The sequence below is a fragment of the Macaca nemestrina genome, chromosome 13, assembly GCF_043159975.1.
Source record: "Macaca nemestrina isolate mMacNem1 chromosome 13, mMacNem.hap1, whole genome shotgun sequence".
NCBI classification, from domain to species: Eukaryota; Metazoa; Chordata; class Mammalia; order Primates; family Cercopithecidae; genus Macaca; species Macaca nemestrina.
The window spans coordinates 36,989,106-37,005,773 of record NC_092137.1 but is presented as its reverse complement, the minus strand read 5'-3'; the positions used below and the strand labels follow the sequence as shown (position 1 = coordinate 37,005,773).

The 16,668-nt window shown below is 43.0% G+C and overlaps 1 protein-coding gene across 5 annotated transcripts in view; it reads left to right on the top strand.

Annotated features, from left to right (window-relative positions):
• The first annotated feature begins 1,928 nt into the window (after window positions 1-1,928).
• LOC105464844 (striatin) overlaps window positions 1,929-16,668 on the top strand; it is a 129,126-nt gene continuing 114,386 nt past the window's right edge. For 4 of the 5 annotated variants that reach the window (XR_011611617.1, XR_011611616.1, XM_071076515.1 and 1 more), the window contains exon 1: window positions 1,929-2,253. Coding sequence is in view for 3 of the 5 variants with exons in the window: in XM_071076515.1 (XP_070932616.1) it covers window positions 2,008-2,253 (246 nt within the window). In the remaining 2 variants the exon portion in view is untranslated. The remainder of the gene's footprint in view (window positions 2,254-16,668) is intronic. The other variant, XM_071076514.1, reaches the window with a different exon arrangement.

The window sequence follows — 16,668 nt, the reverse complement described above, 5'->3', positions numbered from 1 at the left end:
TCAGCCTCCCAAAGTGCTGGGATTACAGGCTTGAGTCATGGCGCCCGGCCAAAATGTAAATGAGTTCTCGTAAAGCAAAAAGAGGTATTGTGAGTAATAAAGCTGAACTATGAATTAAAATAGTTTTTGTATATGTGTGGTAGTCCAGATTATCTATAAGTTTAATTACATTTTGTGGTCTGCTATGAATTGACTTAAAGGAATTTTCGGACATGTCTCACTCAAGGCCTCATTGTTGACAAGTCTCATTTTTTTTGGAATTTAGTTCCTTGAACTATTAATGAGAAGACTGGGCTGTATCTCAAAGGACGCCGACAGCCAAAATAAGTTATGGCACAGGGAATTTGGCCAGGCCTGGATCAATCTTTGATGATAATAAAGAAGGAATTCATAAAGCAGAAACATTAACCGAGAGAAGAGAGTTCTCCATCTTTATTTGCAACCAGAGCAGACACAATGTGTTTCCTGTCCTTTCTGCAAGTAGCCATGCGAAAGGGGGGAGGGGACAGAGGACAGGGACAGGATATCTTTCCCTGACATGTCACTCAGCAGCCTAGATCTTTACATTTTTTCATGGCCATCAAGTCTGATAGCCCAGAAGTACGTCCTACAAAACGTAAGAATTCGGTAACTTGTTAGGGTGACAAAATAAGTGCTTAATTTTATTTGCATTTGTTAAATTGTTTTCAGGGGCCTTCCTTTCTGCCACTGTTGTAGTGTGAATTTATAGTGACATGTTATCAGACTTCGGAGAAGGAAAATATTTACAGGGAGTCACTTAAAAGGAAAGGACTTTGGTGTACCTTTGGTAGGCGGATGCTGTTGCCAGTTGGCAAGTGAATCGTGAAACTGGGAACAGGACAAGAGAAAAAGGAGCGGAGCCAGGATATCTAAGACCGCGCTAGGGAGCAGAAAGGGAACTTGCTTTTTCAAGGGGGTGTAGCTACTAAGGCCTTGTGATATTTGATTATATGCCAATCTCTGATTACAGAAACGACGTCATTTATCTTAATATTCCCAGCGCGGGAGATAACTGATAATAAAAATATTTGTTCAATTAAGTGGAGTAAAAATGAGCGGGAGTAAGATAGGAAAAATGAGACAAAAAAAACAGTATCTGTTATTGGATGCTAAAACTTTTACAGGATTTACTGCAGGAGGACTGCAAAGGGAAAGAAACTTCAACGGAGCCGTTTTTTCAGATGGGCTGTCAACAAATCACAATTTGGAAGCAGCAGTAGAAAGCTGCGGCGTTGTCTTAGAGAGATGATTGGCGTTCCTTAGAAATGAAAACGGGTCAGGCAACAGGTTTGAGCCCCTCCAGTCAGAAAAGAAAGGCAGGAGCGACAGCGACCCGCAGATTGGCAGAATGGAGGAGCGTCTAGGGTGAGAGAAACTCCAAAGACTGAGCCCAAGCGAGAGCACGCAGGGCAGCTGGAGGGAGAACCCCCGTCCAGCGCCCGCACCGGGTAGCTCGCTTTGAGCCTGTTTCTTCACAGAACGGCCAGGAAGCCTTAAAAGATGTGCAGCTCGAGCTGGTATCTTGGCGTGATAACTTCCGTGTGTGTGTGTGTGTGAATGCAACAGGGAGCGCCGCCCGCGAACTTCCGCGTGCGAAGAAGGCTGGAGAGCTGCCAGCCCGCGCCCAGCTGGCCCCAGAGGAAACCCGCGCTCCTCGCCCAGCCGGCCCCCTCCGCGGCGAGCCGGGGCGGGGCGGGCCCGAGGCCACGCCCAAGCTGAGGCGCAGCCCTACAGGCCGCCCGGGCCGCGGTCGCCCGCGCTCCGCCCCGCGACTACATTTCCCGGCAAGCCCCGGGCCGCCAGCGCGCCGCAGTTGACCCATTTCCCGGCCCGTCACGGGCTCGGCCGGCCCCCGCGCCCAGGCGGCTGCTCCCTGCTGACTGGGGTGTGGGCGGGAGCGGCGGAGGGAGGAGGAGGCGCTGCTTGCCGCCGCTGTTGCCTCCGCTGCTGGGCGCCGGGGCAGCTTCCCGGGTATCTGCAGCCGCCATGGACGAGCAGGCGGGTCCCGGCGTTTTCTTCAGCAACAACCACCCGGGCGCCGGCGGTGCCAAGGGGCTCGGGCCTCTGGCGGAGGCTGCCGCGGCCGGCGACGGGGCGGCTGCGGCTGCGGCTGCGGCGGGGGCGGCCCGAGCCCAGTACAGTCTCCCGGGGATCCTGCACTTCCTGCAGCACGAGTGGGCCCGCTTCGAGGTGGAGAGAGCCCAGTGGGAGGTGGAGCGGGCGGAGCTGCAGGTAAAGACCCTCCCGGCCTGGCCGTCTTCATCCCGCCTCTTTGCTCCCTTCCGCCCCGCCCCGGACCCTTCTCCCCCTCCCCCAGCCTATTCGCGTCCCCTCCCCCTTTGCTGCCGCCCATCCCACCCGGAGCCCAGTCCCCTTCTCTTCGCCTTTTGCCTTTCACTGACCCCATCTCGACCCTGTTCTCACTCTCGCTCCTGGTGCGTTGTTTACCCTTCCCACGCCTGTTCGTCCGCACCATCCCACTCTTTAACTCCCAGGCTCATTTCAACTCTCTGGCCATCCTGCATCTCAGGGCTTCCCTCTCGGTTTACTAATTGGGCTGGCAGTAGTTTTGAGAGACGCGGCGCAAATCGTCCGCTGTCCTGGTGTGCCCCATCCTAGGTCTAGAGACAGTCTCCGCAGAACGTGCCGGCCTTGGCCCCTCTCTTCTTCAAGGAAGGTGATCAAGAAGACAACAGAAGTTGTGTCAGTGAGGCCTTGACTCGAGGCGAGAAGTTGACGTTGGGCAAAAGTGTTATTCATATATCAGCTCCCTTTTTTATATATGTGAATGTCTCTTCCCCACTTTCTTGCGATCCCCCGGCCCCTTCCCACGTTTCTTTTAGGTATTTCCAATTAATGCATTTTAAACGAAGGACCTACATGATTGCAGTCAGAGAGAATGGTTAAGAGATGGTTCCTGTTCTCAGAATCTGAAACTTCCCACGGGTTAATTTTATGTTCAGTGTTTTGGGAGATTTTCTTGTACTTTAAAAGGAACTAAAGGGGCTTTGAAGTTAGTTACATTGCCTTGCATAATCTACAAGATAAAGTATATCCAGGGAGGAGATTTTGTGGGCTCTGAAAAGAATGAAAGTGCGGCTGATACTTTACAGGCCATTCAGAATTGGTGAATAGGTTTTCAGTGGTTCTTCTTAAAACTTCCAGGGCATACACACCAATTTCAAAAGGAACCTAAAGAACTATGAATAGTTGTGCCTTTCTGTTTTACGGGCTAAGCCTGTATACTTATGAAATTTGAGTATAGTTTTAGTTGGCGAAACACTTGAGTTTAAAATGCTACCCAGTGTGTCACTTTTTTTGGTAACATGTATTTTCTTTGGCACTTAAAAAAAAAAAAGAAGAGGAGAAATCTGTTAAATAGAATCATGTGCTGGAACAGGCTCTGTGATGTAGTGGAAGTGGCTATGGAAAGAGCGAACACACAGGTCTATAGCAGACAAGGTTATAATAAGGGCTGTGTTTGTTGCTAGCTCTGTGACCTTGAGGAAATCCTTTAACCTCTCTGGGTTTCAGTTTTATCATTTATTTATTCAGCACCTGTGTGTTGAGTGCCAGCTATGTGTCTAGGCCCTGTGATTTTAAAAAACCGACCAAGCTTCTGCCCTCATGGAGTTTATGTTTTAGTGGAGAGGCAAACGGTCGAGCAAATGCGCCTATAGAATATAATGGCTTATAGTGGCAACTGCTGTGAGGAAGAAATAAGTCAGAGTTCAGGAATAGAGTGTGATAGGGGCAGCTATTTTAGATGGGGTGGTCAGGGTAGGCCTCTGAGAGATGACAAATGAGCAGTTGAATGAAGTTAGGGAGTGGCCGGTTGTTCCTATGATTCTTTGTAAGTCTGTAGTTATATGTTTATATTATTTGGCAACTTTTTCATCCCTACTGTTACGTTGCTGTAGTATTTAGTCGATCTAGTATATCTGATATTTGCAAGTCTTTGACCTTGTCTATGTAGTTTCCAACAAATTTGAATACTTACAGATTGATCTTTATTAGCAGTACCTTCTAGAAAGGCGTGGATTTCAGGCTTCAAGGAAATGTTAAAGGCAAAGTTTAATGTGCGGTTGTGGGGAATGATTTTTGTATTAGCTACTTAAAATTTAATTTCTTTTCCAGTTTTGGGAATGGAAGATAAGTCACACTAATTTGGTAAAAAAAAAAAAAAAAAAAAAAAGCCACACCAGAAAACAATACTTACCTTTCTACCTGTAGAAGTTGGAGAATTCCAACCCATCCTCGCCCCCCCTTAACTTTTCAATTTACCAGCAGCTGTAGTTGATCTTCAATTTTTATGCACACATCCACAAACAATTGTTTGTGGCAAATGTTTATTAATTTCAGATAGCTTTCCCATGGGTGCTTATCATATTAAAGAGACTCCTGTTTTTTTTTTTTTCCTTTTATTGGAGAGAGGGTCTCGCTCTGTTGCCCAGGCTGGTGTGCAGTGGCGCAGTCTTGGCTCACTGCAACCTCCGCCTCCCAGGTTTAAGCAATTCTTCTGCCTCAGCCTCCCAAGTAGCTGGGATCACAGGCATGTGCCACCATGCCTGGCTAATTTTTGTGTTTTATAGAGACGGAGTTTCACAATGTTGGCCAGGTTGGTCTTGAACTACTGACCTCAGTGATCTGCCCGCCTCAGCCTCCCAAAGTGCTGGTATTACAGGCGTGAGCCACTGTGCCCTCCAAGGACACTACTTTTTTTAACATTATCTTTTGTTTTGTGCTCAAATTAAATTAAGCTTCCACAGAGAAACTTTAAAAATGTGTCATTTTCCTAACAGAATGAGTATGATATATTTTGAGGGGAAGAGTTTGCAGTAATCTCTGGTCTTTGTCCCCCCTTATTAGTGTAATTGGAAAAAAAATTATTTCTTGACCGTCATTACTTTGAATCTTCTTTATTTTTCTTTTGCTACTGGAATGTTCTTAGAGACACAATAGGAAGTAAAATAGTTGAATGCATTGTGATGAAATACGAATCAGTTGGTGTCTTCCTTTTAATTTTTTAAATCTCTTCCTAAGCCATTAACACCAGAGTCAACACAAATACCTTTACGATTAAGTCAAATTTGCCCCTTCAAGAACCTGTCAGTCCTGCTCTTTCAGGTTGCCAGGGAAGAGTTGTGAAAGGCAATCCCAGCTCTCATCTACCTGGCCTGCCCTTACCGCTTCCTCCCTCCTTCAGATCTTAGGAGTAAGGAAACAGCCACGTTTTAGCAAAAAACCTATTTATTTGTCGTTTATTTCACTCTTGCCCATCTTAGTTGAGAAATTCTTTTATTTTTGGTAATGCTCCCCTCCTCACATCCAGTTGAGATTAGGCGTCAGTTCATGGGGGGAAAAAAGAATGATTAAGATTATTAGTGAGCTTTACATTTGTGAAAGGAATTGGAGAAGGAATACTAATAATATTTGAGAAAAATTTCTGTACGTGAGGTGTTGTGCTAGATGACCTCAAAGAAACATGCAGTCTAGTTATTAGTATGATATAACTTGTAGAAGAATCAGAGTGTTTATCATTTGGGGAGAAGGCTAATTTCTTTAGGATAGTGAAGGAGAGGCCGGGCGCGGTGGCTCACACCTGTAATCCCAGCACTTTGGGAGGCCGAGGCAGGTGAATCACGAGGTCAAGAGATCGAGACCATCCTGGCCAACATGGTGAAACCTTGTCTCTACTAAAAATACAAAAATTAGCTGAGTGTGGTGGTGTGTCTTGGAGGCTGAGGCAGGAGAATCACTTGAACCAGCAAGTTGGAGGTTGCAGTGAGCCGAGCTCGCACCACTGCACTCCAGCCTGGTGACAGAGTAAGACTCCATCTCAAAAAAAAAAAAAAAAAAAGGTGAAGGAGAGAAGAGCTAGCAGTGAATGGGGAGAATAGTAGCAAGAGGAAAGAACTTTATGAGGTCATGAGAACCTAAGGCTCAGTATTTGAAAATCTCTGACTTATGAGAAAGCAGGCAAGTAAATAAAAAATAAACAATGTTGGCTCTAGATTTTGGTATGTGTGTGGTGTGTGGTATAGGAGAGGCCCTGATATTTACCTGGAAGTGTTAGAGTTGTATGGAAAAGGTGGCAAGATTGAGTAGCTTAGGGCATTTAGTGTGGAGGCTGTATGCTGGAGTTTTGGCATTAATAATTTGTATTTTCTGGGTTTTGGCATTAATAATTTGTATTTTCACTCCCCACATATTTTTCAAGCGTCTACTTCATGCCAGGCCTTGTTCTAGACACTGGAGATACAACAACAAAAATACAGATCTTGCCCTTATGAGGCTTAAATTGTTGAGGCAGACAGACAGTGATAAATAAATACATAGAATGTTGGGAAGGAAAATATGAGGGTTTCAGAGGGTGGAATGGGGAAGAAAGGATTCACTGATAAGATGCCATTCGAGCTAAGACCTTTAAAGGTGATATCTAAGGTGAGGAAAGAGCTTTCTAGACAGAAGGAACAGCTGGGGGAAGGGAGCATGCTTGGAATATTTAAGGAATATCAAGGAGGTAAAAGTGGCTAAAGTAGAGGAAGAGAATGGAAGAAGTCATGTCAAACAGGTAGTAATGGAAGAAGTTGTGTCAGACAGAGTCTTGCCCATTGTAAGGACTTTGGCTTTATACCTCCACAAGATGAGCAGCTAGTGGAATGTTTTAAGCAAAGGAGTGAAACCATCTTTAAAAGGGACCCCTTGTAAGGATTCAGAATAGACTTGGAGGGAAAATAAGTAGAAGCAGCAGGGGGACTAGTTAGGAGGCTACTTTAATAAATCCAGGCAGAAGATGAACTAAGGTGGTGGTGATAAGATATGTGAATATATATTTTGATACATTTTTGAAGGTAGAGCCAACAAGATGTGCTAAAGGGTAGAATGTGGGGTTTGAGAAAAAGAGGAGTCAAAGATGACTCAACAGTATTTAGAGGGCCAGGCACAGTGGCTCAAAACCTGTAATCCCAGTACTTTGGGAGGCTGAGGCAGGAGGATCACTTGAGCCTAGGGGTTCAAGACCAGCCAGGGCAACATGGCAAAACACCATCTCCAGAAAAAGAATTTTTAAAAATTAGCTGGGTGTGATGGTGTTCACCTGTAGTCCCAGCTACTTGGGAGTCTGAGGTGGGAGGATTGCTTGGGCCTGGGAGGTTGAAGCTGCCGTGAGTCATGATCACTCCACTGCACTCCAGCCTGGGCAACAGAAGGAGACCCTGTCTCAGAAAAAAAAAAAAAAAATAGTGCTGCCTGGGCAACATGGTGAAGCCCCATCTCTACAAAAAATTCAGAAAATTAGCTGGGTGCGTTGGCATGCGTCTGTGGTCCCAGCTGCTTGTGAGGCTGAGGTGCGAGGATTGCTTGAGCCCTGGAGATCAAGGCTGCAGTGCGTTATGATTGCGCCTCTGCACTCTAGCCTGGGTGCCAGAGTGAGGCTCTGTCTCAAAACAAATCAATCAAACAAACAAACAAAAATATATGTATATAGAGAGAATGAGCAGCCTCATGGGACAGCTGAGAAGATTTACTGAGCTTTTTAATGGAAAACATAAATACTTAAAATGAGTTTGTCTTTATTATTGTGACTATTATTTATAATTATCACAAAAGGCAACATGGCAGAGACCTGGGCTTAAAATTCTTGCTTTAAAACTTACTATTGTATTTTACGCCTAAAATACATATTTGCCATGATTCTGATCTCTCAGAGCCTTAGTTTCCTCATGTGTAAGATGAGGATAACAAATTACCGGCCGGGTGCGGTGGCTCAAGCCTGTAATCCCAGCACTTTGGGAGGCTGAGGCGGGTGGATCACAAGGTCAGGAGATCGAGACTATCCTGGCTAACATGGTGAAACCCCGTCTCTACCAAAAATACAAAAAACTAGCCGGGCGTGGTGGCGGGCGCCTGTAGTCTCAGCTACTTGGGAGGCTGAGGTGGGAGAATGGCGTGAACCCGGGAGGCGGAGCTTGCAGTGAGCCGAGATCACGCCACTGCACTCCAGCCTGGGAGACACAGCGAGACTCCGTCTCAAAAAAAAAACAAAAACAAAAAAACAAAAAAACAAATTACCTTGTGAGAATTAAATTAAGATAATTTAAAGTACTTAGCAGAGGCATGGTACATAACATAAAGTAAGTGCTTAATAAATAAATGGTTGCAGATGCATGATGCTAAACTTTTGCTCTCGGTTATCTCCTCATCCCCAGAGAAAAGCATAATCTTCAGTCATGAATTTTTCTGAGGCTAGAGCATACAAGTGCCATCCTGAGGCCATGCAGTATAATATTCTGGGACTAAAAGATATTTAATGGGAGTGAATGCTTGCCTTCAGTGTCAGCCTCAGAACATTGAGGATATGCTTCAAGAGTATTTGCTTTCCTTAATAACCTTGTAGGTATCTGTTACCTTGGAATTCATATAAACTTTTCTGAATGTGTTTATCTTAACTTTGCATTACATCATGGGTAACAAATTGTGTAAATTTACTAACCACATTATAAAATGAATCCTACACTTTATTTGGCTCTTTAAACCACTTCCTTTACATTTGGAGGAGGCGAGCCCCATTGTGGTATGGTATAATTTTGTCAGCAGGTTCGTTTTTCATTCTACTCATATTCTTGATAATTTCATAATCTTTATATTTTAGAAAGGTTATAGAGGCTTTAATCTTTTAAAACATATCCTATTATATGTCTCTTCAGTTCAGTGTTTCTCAACCTTAGCTATAATATTAGAATAATCAGAGGGAACACTTAAAAATACCAATGCCCTGGACTGTACCCCAAATCAATTAAATCAAAATCTTAGGAATGAGGACCCCTAGCATTAGTATTTTTTGAGCTCCCCAGTAGGCAGCAAGGGTTGAGAACCACTGCTTTAGTTGTTTTTTCTGTTTTTACATATCTATAAAAGTTTGGTGATTTCAACACTTCTATTAGTATTCCATATATGGTTGGCTTTTTATAGAATTTGGGATATAATTTCTTTTTCCATTGTTCTTTCTGATGATAGCTAGCATTTTATTTTTAGGCAGTAGAATATTATAATTTGAATCACCTCCTTCTGACTGAGATGTACTGACAGAGTAATCTTTGAGCTAGAATGAACTTTGGAAATAATCAGGTCAATGAGGTAAAGTGAGGTTCAGAGAGAGGCTGAATGACCAAGAATGAAATAGGTTTTGTACAAGCTGTAACTTACATCTCCAGATATCTTTACAGTTTTATTTTTTCATATTTTTTGTCTAGGGGCCAGGCTAATCATCTGTATTGTTCCAATCTGAGTATATGTACTGTCACAGCCAGCACTCTTTACAGTTTTCTTTAAAGCCCTTTCAGATACACTGTATCATTTAATCTGTATAACCTTCTGAGGTAAGCAGAGCCACATTGATGCTTATTTATTTATTTTTTTAAATAACAGACATAAAGATGCTACTGTGTTTTACTGCTTTCCAGCTTATTTTATTGGTTACATTTGAGATTTTCTCTGTCTTTGGTGTTCTGTAGTTTCATTATGATGTGTCACAGTATAGATTTCTTTTTTTCTTTTTTTTGGGGGGATGGAATCTAGCTGTGTTGTCCAGGCTGGAGTGCAGTGGCACGATCTCGACTCACTGCAACCACCACCTCCCAGATTCAAGCGATTCTCCTGCCTCAGCCTCCTGAGTAGCTGGGATTACAGGCATGCGCCACCACGCCCAGCTAATTTTTTGTATTTTTAGTGGAGATGGGGTTTCACTGTGTCAGCCAGGATGGTCTCGGTCTCCTGACCTCGTGATCTGCCCGCTTCAGGCTCCCAAGTGTTGGGATTACAGGCATGAGCCACCACTCCCAGCATAGATTTCTTTTTATTTTGTTTGGGACTTCGTTAGACTCCTTGAATTTGTGGATTGGCTTCTCATTAGTTCTGCACATTTCTCACTTGCTGTCTTGTTAGGTTTGTCCTTGATTGCATTTTCCTTTCTTCTCCTTTTGGGTGTTTGATTACATGATCTTATGGCTTCTCCATTATCTGCACTGTATTTTCCGACTTTTTATCTTTCCATGCTTTATTCTTGATAATTTATTCTGACTTATTTTCCAGTCTGTAAATGACTTATCTTCCAGTCCATTACTTTTCTCTTCAGTTGAGTCTAATCTGTTAAAACCATCCACTGAATTTTTAGTTTTGGTTATTGTTGAAGTTCATTTTGGTTTCTTTTCAAATCTGCTCAGTCATTTCTTAAAAAATTATTGTTCTGTTCTCTGCAGATGTTTTCAATGTCATCTTTAATTCTTTAAATGTAGTAAGTAGTTATTTTTTAGTTAGTGTCTCTGCACTTCTTTTATCTGAGGTCTTAGAGGTGCCTTTGTGTGGTCTGTTATTTCTGCTGGTTCTTGCTCATGATGGCTTGTTCCCTTGTATCCTTAGTTTATCTTCGTGTGCTGTCTACTGTCCTTGAAAAACTGTGAGACTGGACAGGCACAGTGGGTCATGCCTGTAATACCAGCACTTTGGGAGGCTGAGGCAGGCGGATCACCTGAGGTCTGGAGTTCGAGACCAGCTTGGCCAACGTGGTGAAACCCTGTCTCTACTAAAAATATAAAAATTAGCTGGGGGTGGTGGTGGGTACCTGTAATCCCAGCTACTCAGGAGGCTGAGGCAGGAGAATTACCTGAACCCAGGAGGCAGAGGTTGCAGTGAGCCGAGATTGCACTACTGCAATCCAGCCTGGGCGACAGAGACTTTATCTCAAAAAGAAGAAAAAGAAAAACTATGAGACTAATCTGAGCTCTCAAATAAAGGTACCTTCTTCAGAAAGGTTTTTTTTTTTTTTTTTTTTTTTTTTTTTGAGACAGTCTTACTGCCACCCAGGCTGGAGTGCAGTGGTTTGATCTTGGCTCACTGCAACCTCTGCCTTCCAGGTTCAAGCAGTTCTCTTGCCTCAGCCTCCAGAGTGGCTGGAATTACAGGTGTGCACCACCACACCTGTCTAATTTTTGTATTTTTAGTAGAGACGAGGTTTTGCCATGTTTGCCAGGCTGGTCTTGAACCACTGGCCTCAAGTGATCTGCCCGCGTCGGCCTCCCAAAATGCTGGGATAACAGACATGAGCCACTGCGCCCCGCCCAGAATCACTTTAAAGTAAAGGCATTACTTTAGATGTTTGGGCCACCTAGCTGATGTGAGTTTTGATTGTGAATACATTTGAGGGCCAATATACTTCTGTTTCATCTTTGCTTTGAAGACAAGCCCTTTAGGGTCCTAGCTAAATGTGAGGTATATCACCTATTAGAGTGTACACTCTGGAGGAGTGGGGTGTTTGATTTTTGCTCCTTGGGTCCTGGCTGTTTGTTCTGATTGTCCAATATCCTAAGGGCAAAAATGGCTTTTTGTTCCCTTACCTCACAGGGTTCCCATTTTCCCTTTTATTTTGGCCAGATAATTCCTTGCTATTTTTGTGTTGCTTTTAAGAAAATTGTGAAAATATTTTGTCCAGAATTTTTGGCTGTGTTCAGTGGAAGAATTGCTGTCGGGCACCGTAACTGGAAACTGAATTCTCTTATTTTACTCTCAAAATCTGACGAATAAGTATGGCCCTACAAATTTTTGGGGGAGAAATAATATTGACAGCACTTCTTTATGAAGAGATGTGCCTATTTAGTCCTGAACTTTATTTCTGAATCTATGTTTTTTTGAATGGTAAAAAAAAAAAAAAAAATCTACTTTTTTTTGAAGGGAGACCTACAGTTTTTCTCCAAAACCTTGGTAACTGAAGCAGAGTTTAAAACAAACAAAACCCTTTGCTATGCAGTCTTTAAATGGTGTTTGAAAGTTCAGATAATCTGGATAGAGTTCCCTTTGCCAGCCTGCTGTCTCCCTGATGTCAGCTGTACTTTTGATTTACTAATGTGTGTAGCATCCAGGTTTCAATTCTGGGCCATTAGAAATAAAGTTGTCCTTGGATCTCTGGAGTTTCTTGCCTTGTGGCCAATTTGACAGAACAATCTATTGACCATCATAAACTGGATAGTGGAAAGTATGGGTGTCAGAGTCAGACATCTCTGTCACTTTCAGTTTACAATTTTTCTAGGCCTCATTTTTGTAAAATGTGGGTGACAATTTCCCTACTAAGCAGGATCACTGTAAGGTTTAAAAAAGATAAAGTATGTAAAATATGTGATATATGATGGGTGTCCAATAAGTGGTTTGCTTTTTTGTTGGTTGAGATTTCTATGGACAGAAGGCATTAGATTTATTATTTATATAAGTCCGTAGAAGCCAAGAACCAGTTTCAGTGATCCATTTATCATAGTAGTTACTTACATTCTCTTTGTCCTCTAAGTACAGGTTGAGCATCCCTAATCCAAAAACCCTAAATTCAAAATGCTTCCAAATCTAAAACTTTTTGAATGTTGACATGGTGTCATAAGTGGAAAAATCCATACCTGACCTGATGTGGCAGGTTGCAGTCAAAAAGCAGGTGCACAACAGAATTTAGTATCCTGGAGGGAAAAATAAAATTACCTTTAAACTGTGTGTATAGGGTATATATGAAACATAAATGAATTTTGTGTTTAGACTTGGGCCCCAAGACACCTCATTAGGTATATGCAAATATTCAAAAATCTGAAATCCAAAACACTTCTGGTCCCAAGCATTTCATATAAGGGGTACTCAATCTGTAGTGGTTTAAGGACAATGAATTGTGTGTTGGAAGTAGGGGACAGGCTAGAGATGGCAAAAGTAAGTGGTGATAGCTTGTAGACATTAAGGACTGGATGTAGTAATCAAGACAGATTTGGAGTTCAGGAGAGAAGCTCGAGGCAAGAGAGAAATTGAGGAAGGGGTTAGAAGTGGGGAAGAGACAGAAGAAGGGAGGAGAGGGGTGGAAAGAGCAGAGGCAGAGGAGAAACTGCACACATTAACCTGTTCTTAACTCTGCAAGGATGTCTTATCTTTATTTTTCATTTCGGCACTTGTAGAATCCTAGGGCTGGCAGGGATACACACACATGCACATGCACATATGCACACATGTGCACTGCCCTCCTCCCTCTCGATTTTCTTTCTTCATTAGACTAAGAATATTTTACCTCAGAAGGACCTTAGAATTTAAGTAATCTCATCCCCCGTTTCATCAGTTAGGGCTAGAGAAAGGAAGTGACTTTTCTCAGTTCACTCTGTGAATTGGTTTAGTCTTAGTTTAGAACCCAGGAGTCCTAGTAGCCAGGACGGGGCGTTGCTCCCTATACCATATCCTCTCCTTTTGTTGGTCCTTCACTCTGTGTAGCTGCTTCTGACCTGAAGGAGCCAAGTGAATTTTAATATTTAGATGATTAAGTATGGTTTGAATAGCTGTCATAATTTAAATTCTTATCACTTATTATTTGAAGTTTTTTTTCAAGTAAAATAATTTAGTGAAACAGTATAGTAAGGGGTTCAGGAAAGTCTAACAATTTGTGTTTCTCAGAAGTGTTTAACAATGTTCTTGGGCCGGGCGCCGTGGCTTATGCCTTTAATCCCACCACTGTGGGAGGCCAATGCGGGCAGACCACCTGAAGTCAGGAATTTGAGACCAGCCCAGCTAACATGGTGAAACCCCGTTTCTACTAAAAATACAAAAAATTAGCTGGGCGTCATGGTGTGTGCCTGCAATCCCAGTTATTTGGGAGGCTGAGGCAGGGAGGATCGCTTGAACCCAGGAAGCAGAGGTTGCAGTGAGCCGAGATCACACCATTGCACTCTAGCTTGGGCAACAAGAGTGAAACTCTGTCTCAAAAAAAAAAAAATGTAGTTCTCTCATTTCTTTAAATAATTTTATTTTTGTGTAGGGTTTACTGAAATAAAATCCTTACTTCATCTTAAAAAATCTGCAAATTTGGAGCTTTTTTTTTGTTTTTTTTTTCCCCTGGTCGAGACAGGGTCTTACTCTGTCGCCCAGGCTGGAGCGCAATGGTGCAATCTCGACTCGCTGCAACCTCTGCCTACTGGGTTCAAGCAATTCTCCTGCCTCAGCCTTCCAAGTAGCTGGGATTACAGGTGTCCATCACCACACCTAATTAATTTTTTCTATTTTTAGTAGAGACGTGGCGGGGAGGTTTCACCATGTTGGCCAGGCTGGTCTTGAACTCCTGGCCTCAAGTGATCCATGTGCCTCAGTCTCCCAAAGTGCTGGGATTACAGGCGTGAGCCACCACGCCCAGCCAAATTTGGAGCTTTTTTAGCTTGCTCCAAGGGTAGCTTAACTAAGTTCTGTATATACATTTTAATATAGTTTGTGTTTATTGATCATATGTCAAATATTGTGATCTTTGATACATCAAAGATCAGGCACTTTGATTTGATTTTTAGGTCATTTTAAATTTTATGTTATTCGATTAACCTAAAAATTTGATTTTTAGTTTGTTTTTAATTTTTATTTTAAAGAGACTGGGTCTCTGTTGCTATGCTGCCCAGGCTGAAGTGCGGTAACTGTTCATAGGCATACTGATAGTTCACTGCAGCCTCACACTCCTGGCTCAGTTGATCCTCCTGCGTCAGCCTCCAGAGTAGCTGGGATTACAGTCTTGACCCACTACATCTGGTTATTAGTCTATTTTTAGGCTGTTTTACATATGCTGTGGTAGAACAGAATAATATGTTATCGGGAGAACCCGCTCCCGATGTTTAACGTGGGTTCTTTTTTATTTCCTAAGTGTCTCGGCTGGTTTGAGAAGTAAATGGAAAGAGCACAAGAGAGAGAAATTTAAAGCTGGGTGTCCGGGGAAGACATCACATGTCGGCAGGATCCGTGATGTTCCCCAAGCCATAAAACCAGCAAGTTTTTATTAGCGATTTTCAAAAGGGGAAGGAGTGCATGAATAGGGTGTGGGTTACAGAGATCACACACTTCACAAGGTAATAAGATATCACAAGGCAAATGGAGGCAGGGCGAGATCACCGGACCACCGGATGAGGCGAAATTTAAATTGCTAATGAAGTTTCAGGCACGCACTGTCGTTGATAACATCTTATCAGGAAACAGGGTTTGAGAGCAGACAACCAGTCTGTCCAAAATTTATTAGGCGGGAGCGCTACAGGAGACCGGGGCTTATTTCATCCCTTGGGCTTCCACCATAAAAGACAGCATGTCTTAAAGGGGCCATCTGTAAGCCTACCTTCAGGGCGCATTCTCTTTCTCAGGGATGTTCCTTGCTGAGAAAAAGAATTCAGCGATATTTCTCCTATTTGCTTTTGGAAGCAGCCAGTTCAAAGTTACCTCTCTCGTTCCCTGAACATCGCTGTTATCCTGTTCTTTTTTCAAGATGCCCAGATTTCATATTGTTCAAACACACATGCTCTACAAACAATTTGTGCAGTTGACACAATCCTCACAGGGTCCTGAGGCTACATTCATCCTCCTTAGTTTATGAAGAAGATGACGGGATTAAGAGATTAAAGACAGGCATAGGAAATCACAAGGGTATTGATTGGGGAAGTGATAAGTGTCCATGAAAGCTTCACAATTTATATTCAGAGACTGCAGTAAAGACAGGCGTAAGAAATTATGAAAGTATTAATTTGGGGAACTAATAAATGTCCATGAAATCTTCACAATTTATGTTCTTCTGCCGCGGCTTCAACTGGTCCCTCCTTTTGGGGTCCCTGACTTCCCGCAGCAATATGTCAGCTGTGTATTTGCTCTTATGCAGCATTAAGTCTCTTTTTGTTAAAAAATAAAGTACCTTGGCCGGGCACGGTGGCTCACGCCTGTAATCCCAGCACTTTGGGAGGCCGAGGCAGGCAGATCATGAGGTCAGGAGATCGAGACCATCCCGGCTAACACGTGAAACCCCGTTTCTACTAAAAATACAAAAAATTAGCTGGGCATAGTGGCGGGCGCCTGTAGTCCCAGCTACTTGGGAGGCTGAGGCAGGATAATGGCATAAACCCGGGAGGTGGAGCTTGCAGTGAGCCGAGATTGTGCCACTGCACTCCAGCCTGGGTGACAGAGCAAGATGCCGTCTCAAAAAAAAACAAAAAACAAAAAAACCTTATCTGAATAAGATAATGGAATATTATAAAACATTGATATGTAAGAAGGAAAATTTATTATAGAATTGACTGGAAGCAGTGTGGCAGAAGACAGAAGCATTAGGTATTTTGTTTTGTAGATGAGATGGACAGAAAAATAAGGGAGTAGGAACCCTGGAATTAAGGTGAGCTGGGGAAGTATTGAATAAGGATGGGTGAAATAGGTATTTTGGGTGTGGCAAATAAGCATCACCACCAGAAAGATTCAAGGAAAGGACCAGGGGGAATGTTTCATTACTGAACATACAGGTTTCATTAGCATTCATTTAAATGTGAGAGAAATCAGATCCAATACCAGTATATCTAGTTAGGAGAAATAAACACCATGTCAAATTCCACAATGGTGATACCAATTTCACCTGACGGAAAATTACAGCCCATTCTGGGATTTGTTGTTTTTTTTGTTTGAACTTCCTAAATGAGAAGGTTAACCAGTGAGCAAAAGAGCTTAATTTATAGGCACAACCAAAACCTGCTCCTGAGGAATGTGGATTGGTGTAAAGCTGAAAGGAGGAAACAGGGAGGAGCCTGTGATCTGGGTCATTGCACTTGCTGAACTTGAAAAGTAGAGTCATCCGGGGAA